Source organism: Chinchilla lanigera, unplaced genomic scaffold (genome assembly GCF_000276665.1).
Source record: "Chinchilla lanigera isolate Chin_1 unplaced genomic scaffold, ChiLan1.0 scaffold00166, whole genome shotgun sequence".
NCBI lineage: Eukaryota > Metazoa > Chordata > Mammalia > Rodentia > Chinchillidae > Chinchilla > Chinchilla lanigera.
The window spans coordinates 275,012-287,409 of NW_004955567.1; the positions used below are offsets into that span (position 1 = coordinate 275,012).

The following is a 12,398-nucleotide window of genomic DNA, read 5'->3' on the forward strand; positions in this document are numbered from 1 at the left end:
CCACCTGCTGCCCCTCCCCCTCCCCTCCAAGCCCCCCCCACCCCTTCTCCATCTCCCCCCTCTTCCTCTCCCTCTTGGTCTCCAGACCTGGAGGAGCCAGAGGTGGGCTGGGCCTCACCGACAAGGCGCAAGGCTTCCCGAGGCCCTCAGTGGGTTTGGGGTGGGGTGGGGGCAGCCCCTAAGCTTTTCAGTTTCAGGCTGCCAGCTCATGCCTCAGTTTCCCTGTTGGGTCTCTTTGTTTGGCTGGATCACAGGCCCTGGGTGCCTCAGTTTCTCCTCGGGTGCGGGCACGACCAGCTCTGTCCCAGCTCTGATGTGGCCAGCGCTGGGCAGGGCTTTGATGGCCGGCAGCCAGCAGGCTCACCACCACCCCTTTACAGATGGGGAAACTGAGGCACCAACCAGGCCACCACTCTGGGTCTGTGTCACCCCAGGCGGGCTGCAGACAGAGAGGGCCCTTGTCCGAGGTCACAAAGGGGACCTCACAGCCTGGCCTGGGTGATCTGGGCACCTAAAGCCCCAAGAACAGAAAGCGTTGATGGAGAGACACCGTGAGGGACGGGAGAGCCCGGTCACAGACAGCACTGGGCCACAGGGGCCTCCACGCCGCCTCCCTTCTTCCCAGGTCGGGCTCCTTGTTACGCAGCATGGTCCACACTCACTCACCCACCTGCCACACTCCGGGCACGTCACTCTCCTCCTTTCCAAGAGGGAGCTGAGTCACAGAGCGAAACAGGAGGTGCAGGGACCCCACAGCCGGGCCCAAGGTGCTCTTCCTCTGCCTCACCGGTAGCCAACACTGTATACCTGCACAGTCACCTTCCCCGTCCCGAAGCCCGGTGCCGCCACATCTGCCAGCCGTGCTGGAGCCGGCCTGCCTTCTGCTCTACAGCTCCCGTGCAGATGCAACCGCTCAAGGGACAGGCAGTGCCACAGATGGGAGCACAACTCCAGGTTCCGTGTTCCCCGCTGCCCCACCCCAAGCCATGCCCTCCCACCTGCCCTACCTCCCGCTCGTCAACTGAGACAAGCTAGGTGGGCTCCTCTCGAGGGAGGGAGAACGTCCCCAAGAGAACGCCCTGCGTGGGTGACCCTGCCTTTCCGATGAGCGGACGAGGAACAGCCCTGGTCTCTAACCTCTAGGCGCTACCAGCTGGGTGGTGGGCCTTTTCCTCCACTGCCCCACGACCCCTACTGTAACCAGGTGGACGGACCCCACATCGACACACAGGCGAGCAGTGGCTTCGGTCAACCCCACCCCCTTGCCAGTCTCCACTGTGGGGACGAGGGTGGGACAGTGACCGATTTGTGGGTGAACCCAACAGAAGGAAGCCTAGGATTTCCCCATATGACCGGAAGTGGTTCCCTTCCATCTGGGTGTGACTGAGAAAACGTAGACTCCACAGGAGCTGCTGCCGACGGTGAGGCTGCCACGCACAAAGTCAGCTGAAGACGCTGCCTTGGGCACCCAGGGACTCGCGGAGAACCAGAGCCGACACTGCCTATCTGGGCCAAACCTGCCCTGGTACCCATGTAACCGCCAGTACGCACACCAGGACGCGGTGTTTCCTACTCACCACACAAATCACGCGGGGTGACACAAGTGATTTTTGAAGATGAATTATTCCACCTACACACCAGTGTCTATGTGTGGGACATAGAAATGCCAAGGTATTAGCAAGCAGCAGTATCAGAACAGGAGTGGCCTCAAGGCCCCAGAGAAGGCAGGCTGGGTGGGGGGCATCCCCCCATAAACAAGGTCTGCATCGGCCTAGCAAATCACCTGCAAGTAGGGATGTGCGGGGATGCTGGTGTCCCCTGGAAGAGGGCGAGGACCCGGGGCCTTGGTGAGGAGCTGGGGGAGGGAACAGCCTCTGCCAACAAAGGCACAGAGGCACCCGGCCTGGAGCACCGTGGGCATCAAAATTGCAGAGCTGCTATGACGACACCCTGCTGCTCACAAGGCACCAGGTCCACCCAGTCCCTGTCCAGGCAGCAGGAGTGAGGAGCAGTCACCTTCCAACTGGACTGTGAGCACAAGCACAAAGACCACGTCCTGACCCACCCAGTCTGGCAGAGCTGCCCTCTCCCCTCATCCCTGAGGCTGACTTGGACCCGATCGCCACTGGTACCCACACCCTGCACATGTCAAAAACTTTTAAATGACGTGGTCTTTGTTTTCTCCTTAAAAGCTTTAACACATTGCTCTAAGCAACTTTGGCATTTGAAGCAAGCATTGTTACTCGCGAACTCTGAGAACAACCGTTTTCCCCTCAGAAATTGTCTACAGTGTTTTGAAGTGCTTATCCTTTTCCATTCTGCATAGGTATTCATCTACTAGTTTACTACTACTACTACCCCCTACCTAGTTCTCCATTCTACCAAAACCTTCTGTCCTGATCAGTTTGTTAAGTGTTAGGTGAGGTGAGAGTTCATCAACAGTGCTACCACTACCTGTATCCTTATAATAAGACACCATGGTACTTTGGGCATCATCAATGTTTATAATTCTGAATTAATCTTTTCTACCCACTGAGAGTAGAGTCCTCCATGTGCTCCAAAAATGTAAGTTTCTTAGACCTGACTGACTGATTACTTTTTCTTAGAGTTGAATGTGTTTAAGGGAATCTCAACCTTAATGGCTAGCATTTATTTTCACCAACTGTGTATCAGCAATTCTGTGCTAAGCCCTTAAAATGTATTACCCTAAAATATATGTATGTGTGTGTGTATAATTTCAAAGCAAATGTTTTAAACTGAAAAAAAAGGTATGAAGACATATTTTTATTTTTAAAGACTTGGCTACAGTGTTGAAATGCACTTGAAAAAGCAAGAGGGACAAAAGTTGGTACTGCAGAAATCCAAATGAGATGGCTATGTCTTGAAATATAACAGGATAAACACTGGTAAAAGGCAGGTTCTAGAGGCATTTGGAATCTACAGGACTTGGTGGTATGAGACTGAGGCAGGAATAACAGAGGATGACTCTCCAGTGTGAATTTGCTGATGGTGAGCAAGATGTACACTCTGCCTGAAGGCTTTTCCACATTCTTTACATTCATAGGGTCTTTCTCCTGTATGGATTCTCTTGTGCAGTGTAAGATGGGTGATCTGGCTGAAGGATTTGCTACATTCTTTACATTCATAAGGTTTCTCTCCTGTATGAATTCTCTGATGTAGAGTAAGTGACTTATGGTGGCTGAAGGCTTTGCCACAAACACTACAACCATAAGTTTCTCACACCTCTGGTGACAAATCAGGGATGCCCTCTGTCTGAATGCCTTCCCACATGCAAGACACTTATATGGTCTTTTGCCAGTGTGGAGTGTCTGATGTTGAACAAGGTATGAGCCATCACGAAAGGCCTTCCCACACTCAGTACACTCATAAGGCTTTTCACCAGTGTGAACTCTCTGGTGCTGAACAAGGTGTGCAGTCTGGCTGCAAGTCTTACCACATTCCTGGCACTCATACGGTCTCTCTCCAGTGTGTACTTTCCGATGCTGCACAAGGTGTACGTTCTGACTGAAGGTTTTGCTGCACTCCTTACACTTGTAAGGCTTCTCTCCTGTATGAATTCTGTGATGATGAGCAAGGCGTGTGCTCTGCCGAAAAGCTTTCCCACATTCCTTACATTCGTAGGGCTTCTCTCCAGTGTGAACTCTTTGATGAAGAGTCAGCGAGCCACAGTGGCTAAAGGCTTTCTCACAAATACCACACCCGTAAGGCTTCTCTCCTGCATGAACTCTCTGATGCACAGTCAAGGACCAGCCATGGCTGAAAGCCTTACCACACATACTGCATTTGTAAGCTCTCTCTCCGGTGTGAATTCGCTTATGCTGGCTAAGTCCTATGTGATCAGTAAAAGCCTTCCCACAGTCGATGCAATCAAAGGGTTTCTCTCCAGTATGATAGTACCGCCGATGACGTATGAGAGAAGCATTCTGTCTGAAAGCTTTCCTACAGTCAACACACTCATAGGGTCTTGTCCCAGTGTGAATCCTACGATGATGAGCTAGGGACGAACAGTCACTCAAGGCCTTCCCACATTCAACACACTCATAGGGTTTCTCTCCAGTGTGAACTCTCTGATGTTGAGCAAGGTGTGCAAGCTGGCTGAAGGCTTTATTACACTGCTTACACTGATAAGGCTTTTCTCCAGTGTGAACTCTCTGATGCTGAGTAACATGAGCGTTCTGGCTGAAGGCTTTTCCGCATTCACTACATTCAAAGGGTTTTTCTCCTGTGTGTATTCTCTGATGTTGCACAAGATCACTCTGGCTAAAGGACTTACCACACTCAATACATTCATAGGGCTTCTCTCCAGTGTGAATTCTTTGATGAAGGGTAAGGGCTGAGATTTTGTTGAGTGTTTTCTCACAGTCCTTACATTTTAAAAGTTTCTTTTCTCCATAAACATGCTTGCATTTTTTCACAAATGAATGTGTTTTCACATCTGTATCAAAATTATATACTCTCTCTTCCATGGGAAAAATCTGTTTTATATAAGGTAATGTACTCAGATGAAAATCTGCCCCAGATTTGATAGTGTGGTCTGCTTTCTCACTAAGGTTATCAATATGACTGATCATCTCTTGCTTCAAGTATGTCATCTGACTCACTGGCTCACTCTCACATAAGCCCTCCTCACATTTCCAGTTTTCCTCTAATGTGAAACTTTTAAGGTCACAGTTTAAAGGTCCTTCCTGAGATAAATCTTCATAAATGTCCTGGTTTAAAGATAATTCCTTGGACAACCACATATACTTCAGGTCTGCAAGATATTAAGAAAGCAAATGTATCTTTTATTAAATGCTAGACAAATGGAAACTTCCAAGATGAAACCACACAAATCAGTTACTAAAACCACAAAAGGTATGTTTGATATTTCTTAAGTAAGTTTAGAAGATAAAAGCATCCTCACGTTCCAAGAATAAACCCTTGTTTGCCACAGTATATTACAGTATGTTACCTTTTATCTAAGTTTTGTACTCATATTTGTAACTGAAATTTGTCATCTCCTTTTTAGTATTCATTTTCATTCAATCTACCTTTTTATAATTCATTTATTTCTACTTTTCTACAGATACAAATTATAATATATAACTTATTTTGTTAAGAACATGCAATGGGAAATCAAAGCTATGTTTAAATTTTTTTTTAAATTATTACAGTAAAAGACACATTGGCAAGAACAAGAGGACAAATGTATTTAAAGTGAGAGAGAGTATTCTGAAGCAATTAACGGCAATGTGTCTGTAACTGTAATAATTTTTTAATTTAAACATCTACCATATTTAACACCCCATCACTGAACAAATATTTCTGGAAATTTCTGTCAAGTAAAAATATTACAGTGTGTCCTCAGCCACTTTATTCACTAGATCTAGAACCATGCATCTTCTGGCTCTTTCTCAAACTCAAAATTACCGTGAAAAGTAAAAACATTTTCTACTGATTCAGGACACTGAGGCAGCCACAACAGCACAACTACAGATACTCAGAAAAGCAGGCTTCCACAACTGCTCCAGGAGGTACCAAGACGGATGGGAAAGACCTGTTCAAAGTGAGGGGGAGTGAAGAGGAGCCACAACAATGTGTCTTTTATTGTAATAAATTTTTTAAAATTTAAACATTCAGTGTATTTTTCATATCTCATACCTGTAATACCTTTTAGGACAATAAGCTCACCTTTTAAGAAAGGAAAATATTTAAAACAGTTGAAAAAATAAACAGAAACTTGTCTAAATTCAGAAATGTTTAAAGTCAGGGATAATTATCAATACAGAACTTGAGCAGTATTAGGTAAACATCAAATTAACAGTTCAAAAACCACATGCTAGTACGTAAAGAGAAATAATACAGGTGGTAGCATTCAAAGGAGAACCATTCCATTTGGGAGTGAACTTAGGAGGTATTTTCCAACGAACACCAGAGCAAGCAACTTTAAAGAACATTTTCTTCAACTCTAGTTATACTGTACTTACCTGGGCACAGATTTCTTGACATCTCTCCTGGTATTACCCACGGATCCTTCTCTTGCTCCAATAAGGAAATCACATCTGGTTTAGAAATGCAAAGACCTATATGGAAGACATGAAAGCTGAGTAAGCTCTGGGTATTTAAGAGGTATAACCAGTCTGAATGGTCTTAAAGAGAGAGGGACACTGTCAGGAAAATGGAGGGAAGGGGTAAAAAGGCTGCCGAGTCATCGGGAGGTAGAAGGAAGAATACTATCCTTACCTACTGAAACCAAGTTTCTGTAGTTCTCCAGCATCACCTTCCTGTACAAACTTCTCTGGGCAAAATTCAGCCATTCCCATTCATCCTGGGAGAAGTCTACAGCCACATCTGTGAAAGTCACTAAACCCTAGAATGACACAAATATAATCTTGCTCAATGTCCATATCCCCATGAGGCTCTAGGCAAAGGGTTACGATGCTCTCACTATGCAATAAAAACCTGGTCAGTAACTGCAAGAAGGGTCTAGACAATCCAGGTGAGGTAGTTACTGAACAACCTTCTGCCTAGTCATAGTGCACACACTAAAAGAGACGAGACATTCTCTGGTCTTTGCTTACAGTTCCATGGTGGTGAGAACACATTCTCACATGCAAATGCACTGACTCCATTCACACAAGATATAGTCAAGAGCTAAATTAGGTACCCATGTTAGGAGATGGATCGTTTCTCCACATGGAGAAATTAAAGAGGTCTGGAAATGTGAGGAAAGTTTCAAGGAACAATGCTGACCTGATGAACATGATTTCAATCTCCACAATATTTTCTAAGAAATCTTATGTGTTCTTGAGATGTTAAGAGTTGTGCCTAAAAAATGAAAGAAAAAATTACCTAGCAAAATGTATATGGGGAGAGAACACATTTGGAAATTATCTTTTTATACTCTTCTGAGAAGTACCAGGACAAATCATGCAATGTGACATATGTCATGCAACCTGTGTTCTGTCATATGGGCCATATTTCCTAACCAACCAGCACAGTAATGGCAATACTCCACCCTATGACTGCTGGAAGATTTACAATTTATTTTGTGATTTCATTTATGTCAACATCTAAGTAGCTGAATGTGGTGGCACACACCTGAAATCCTAGCACCTGGGAGGCTGAGGCAGGAGGATCACTGTGAGTTCCAGGTCAGCCTGGGCTACATAAGTGAGTTCAAGGCCAGCCAGCACTACACAGCGAGACTCCTATCTCAAAAAAACCAAAAGAAGAAAAAACTCTAAGTAAAAGCATTTTAAATAAATACCAGCATTAAATGAAATTTTTAAAAAAGGTCTAATTACTACAAGGAAGTACTGACTAGCTGGGTAATCTTGGCCAAATTAATTAACACCCCTGGGTCTCCAATTTGGCATCTGAAAAAACAAGGATAACTTTAGTACTTACCTCGTAGCAGTGCTGTGAGAATTAAATGAGAAAATAGCCTCAAATGGCATAAGGCAAATGGTCAAGAATTATTACCTATGATCATGACAAAAGATGGAGGAGGAGGCTCAGAACAGGTGAACCACTGGCTTAACACTGCAGTAGAAGTTCTGACATCTTATCTAATAAACTGTAGTAAAGACATGGTGTCTATATCCAGACCACCTACATTCAAAAGGCGTTCTGTCTGGTAAGTCTATACTTAGTTTTGTTTTTAATCATTGATATTTTAAGGAATTCATGAGAATATTGTATTTACCTACAATACTTACCATTTATGTTACATTTCCTTCACTACTGATCTTCAAGGTTCCCTTCTAGTGTTATCGCCAACTGAAAAACTTTCTCTAATAACTCTTTCAGAAACCTGGAAATAAATTCTTAGTTTCCTCCCACATGAGAAACCTCATTCCCCCTTCATTGCTGTAGGCTATTTTCACAAGACGTGGGATTCTGGGTTGACAAATCTTTTCTCTGAGCACTTACAAAAACTCAGGCAGTTCCTTCTGGCTGATAAGAAGTCCACAGTGATTTAAATCACTGTAGCTCTATGTGCTATACATGATTTTTCTGACTGATTTTTGAGATTTCTTTCTTGTCTTTAGTATTTAACAGTTTGAATTTATTTGAAGTTTCCAGGCAGGGAACTTGGAGCTTATCATGCTGGGGTTTGCTGAGGTTCACAGATCCACAAGGAGATAGATAACTTTCCTCAAAACTGAGAAACACCTAACATTTCTTCAAATATTCTTTTCTACACTCCACTTTCTTCTCTCCTTTTCACCTTCTGATGATGTATCATTTCAAACATTCTGGTATCATCCCACAGGGCTCTGAGACTTGGCTTAACCTTTTCCCTCTCTGATGTTCGTATGAGATCTCTATCCACTTCAAGTTCACCTTCTCTGGCATCTCCATTCTCCCTCTAAGCTCACCCAGTGAGTCTCTTGGTTATTGTTTTTGTTTCTTACTTATATCTCCTATTTCTTTGTTGCGACTTTCTATCTTTCCACTTGTTTTAAGAATATCCAATCATATTTGTTGGAGCATTTTATAATGGCTGCTTCAGCACCTACAGTGTCACAATGGGTTAGTGCATGGTACTTATACAACAGCTGCTTTGAAGTTTTTGTCAGATAATTCCAACATTTATATCATCCTGATGGTAGTATCTGTTGTCCTTTCCCTGGTGGATTGGAACTTTTCTGGGTTTCTGTTTGTTTGTTTGTTTTGTAAGCTGAGTAATTTTGGATTGTATATGGAACATTTTAGACATGATATTATGCATTTGTTTAAGGACTACAGAGAAGGTTATGTTGTGTTCTATGTTGCAAGTGCCAACCTCTGCCTCTCTCGTTGTTTCCTGTTTTTGTTTTCAAAGCCTCTGCCGTGCCTGTGCACCCCCCAGGGGTTGCCTGAGCCCTGGACAGTGGCCAGCCCTCGATGCACTTCTCAGGGACTATGGGGTGCTCTTTGAGGTCAGATCTGTGCATGAGCAGCTCAGAGGAAGCCCATGAGCTCATAAACTATACGTGGTTGATTTCCAGAGCTCCTTCCTCTCTGTGATCTCTCCAGTTTCTTTTATTTCGCAGAAGCATTCCTTTTCTGTCCTCTGGCCAGAGAACGGGGGCTTACTTATTCCATCCCACTGGACAATTCCCAAGATGATACCCAAGTCTGGGGCCAATCATGGAGAGGACAAAAACAGAAAGAAGAGAGTTTAGCCTACCCTCTTAACACAGCTTCTCTGATTAAAGGGGACATCTCTCCTCCCTCAGATTGTAAGACTTCTGCAGACCCCACTGCCACTTCAAGGCCATGAAAAAACAGACCATTTTTTTCAAAAGGAGATTTCCCATCTGAGCATTAGGAGAGCCCTTCCTCACCCCTGAGCCACAACCAGAAAGCTGCTCCTGTGGCTCTTTCTGCCCATGCCAATACCCACTACTGGGTTTGGAGGTCGTTGAATCATTGTAGGAGATACCGAAGACTGGAAAGGAAATACAGTAGTACCTTGGTTCACAGCCTTAATCTGTCTTACAATCTTGGGGAAGATGTTTGTGTCTGTGTTTTTATGGAGAAAATGGCCACAGTTTATGTGTTACCTGATGTGGAGTTTGCAAATGGAAATAAAACCTTGTCAGAAGCTTTCATTTGGGAACCAAACCGTGAACAGAAGTGTCTGTGAACCGAGGAATTGCTGTATGTCATAGTGGTGGCACCACAAGTTTGAACTTCTCCCCCAGTCTGTCCGCCACCACTTTCTTCTCAGAGACCTCAAATTCCTGCTCCAGGCAGGCTGTCCTGGTTTTACAGCAGCTTTCAATAAGAAATTCAAGGTGGGGCTGTATGTTTAGTATACCTTACGCACAACCAGGACCCTTTCAGATTCAGTGTGAGTAGTTTATAAATTATTCTATTAGAAATAAAAACCATCCTGATGTTCAGTGCTTCTTGTATATCATACTTTATATTGTAGTTCTTTCACTCTGTGTATATGAAGATTATTTCTTCAACAATACTCAAACACTAACTCGTGTAACTAATGTTTATATAGTGCTTAGAAAATGCCAGATACTTCGACCTAAGTACTTAAAATATATTAACTCATTAATCCTCACAACACTCCCATAAATTAGATACTATCTCCATTTTACAGTTGAGGAAACTGAAGTTAAGACAATATAACTAGTATTTAATGGACTTAGAATTTCCATCCAAGCAGGCTATGTTACAATGCTTTATGCCACTGTTGTGATTTGTGTCTAGATGTCCCCCAAATACTTATGCAGTCATAGATGGGGCTTTTCGGAGATGGCTAGATGTAGAGTATGTGATGCTAGGATCAAGGATGCAATGTTAGGACTAAGTGTATGTGACTGCTAACCTGCTCTAAGGATGGACAGCCAGGATAAGATATAAGGGACAGAAAGAGACTTGTCACTGTCTTGCTGCTTTTGCTATCTTCTGCCTGCCATGAAGTGTTTCTCCTCTACACTGCAGCCCTGCCTTGGAGCCAGCCAACTATGAACTGAAACCTCTACAAACTGTGAGCTGAAATGATCCTTTCCTCCTTTCAGTATTGGGTACTTTTGTCTCAGCAATGAGAAAAAGTAACTAAGCCATGTTCTGCCACACTTAAAATACCTTTATTTAAAATGTTTACAAATGCTCTGGGAAATAAGCTCCAATGGTGGTGCAGGTTTTCCATGACCGCTAGGAAAGGTATTTTGCGATTACTATAAGTCGTTCATTGTGTCTTTGGTATTTAAAAAAAAGTTGAAAAAAATTAACTTTAATTTAATTTAAATTTTTAAATTAATTTTAATTAATGTAATTTTTTAAAAATTAACTTTTATTTTATTAAATTTCTAAATTTATGAATTGAATTTCATGATTGCTTATAATAGTCAATTTAGTGAAATTAATTTAGCAGCTTAATCAGAACATAAATCATAGCTCTTAAGCTTCTATTATTGGTCTTAAAAATACTAACATTAAAAATGTTCTGGAACTCTAATCCACAAGAAATGAAAAACAGAGATTTAATCAACATAATCAGAGATACAAGCAAAAATTCAACTACAAGAATGATCACTACAAGGCTGGGCATGGTGGCACACACAGGGAATTCTAGCACTTGGGAGGCTGAGACAGGAGGACTGCCACAAGTTCAAGGCCAATGTGGGTTACACAGTGAGTTTAAGGCTGGCCAGACCAACTGCATAGTAAGAGTGTCTCAAAAAAAAAATCACTATACAGCCCTCCATTAAACAGTTAAATTGGCAACAATCTACCTATGCACCTATGGAGTAAGAAAGGGTTAAGTAGACTATGGTAGTCACCCTAGAAAGAAAAAAGGATACAGAGCTTCATCTGACATTTTAAGATGCTCACAGCTCAAGTGGTGAGGGGAACCTTTGAATACTCTGGCCAGAATGACACTTGTCCCATCTTTACTTGTATATCTCTACTTTCTTCAAGGTACAATTCAGAAATCTCTGTCCATGAAGGTCTCCAAACCCCTCCCTTTCAGCAGTGACTATAGTTAGGCAGACCTTACCCTGTACAAGGATCCCTCACCAAGGAGACAAAAAGGAAACTAACATAATAGACTACTTCTTGTAAACCGTGTGGCATGTCCCAGAGAATTACCAATCCAGAAGAAGAGGCAGCTTTATATCTACACCCCCAAAGGCACATGGTACATTAATGACCCTCCCCCTCTGCTGCACAACAAATCTCTGATCAGCCTACAGCACTACTGCTATCCCTACTTTACAGTTGAGAAACTGAAGTTAAGGCAGTAAAACTAGTATTTAGTGGAACTTATCACAAGGTAAGCATTTGCTGCATTTTCACTTCTCTCGCAGATTGAAAACTCTCAGCAAACCAGGGCAGAAACTTAGGGATCAGGAACATAATGACACTCAAATTTCCTCCAAGGGCAATACTTTTGCTTTGTCAGATGCCTATGAAAACACTGAGGAAAAAAACAAAGGGCTCAGATGGAACTATTTCTTGAATAAAAAATAAACACCACATAGGAAGAGGAAAAGCCTCTAGGAAGACTGGACTATTTGAGTCTACATCTACATTGCCATCATCCAACAGATGCGAAGGAAATCGGAAACAGGCCCACAGCAGGATTCTTAAATAGACAATTTTCAAAAATAAACATTACAAGTGGATGCAACTACAGACCATACTCATAAGTGAAATAAATCGGACCCACATGTGTAAACATCACATTGTCTCCCTAGTGTAAGAACATGAAAGAGTAAATAAAACCCAAAAATGTACAATAGATATTATGAAAGGGAAAGAAATTGCTCAAAGGAAGGAACAACTGGGATGAGGGAAAGAAGAAAAAAAAGTACTAAGGCATTATATATTACACATATATATATATATTGGGGGCATAACAGTACTTTTGGTGCCTGGTGGTT

General features: G+C 43.0%; 1 protein-coding gene across 1 annotated transcript in view; it reads right to left on the bottom strand.

The window, feature by feature from the left end:
• Positions 1–2,834: 2,834 nt before the first annotated feature.
• Znf470 (zinc finger protein 470) overlaps positions 2,835–12,398 on the bottom strand; it is a 12,356-nt gene continuing 2,792 nt past the window's right edge. Inside the window, 4 exon segments of the mRNA XM_005413307.2 lie at positions 2,835–3,239; positions 3,242–4,774; positions 5,988–6,083; positions 6,244–6,370. Coding sequence (XP_005413364.1) covers positions 2,938–3,239; positions 3,242–4,774; positions 5,988–6,083; positions 6,244–6,370 — 2,058 coding nt within the window. The 3' untranslated portion in view covers positions 2,835–2,937.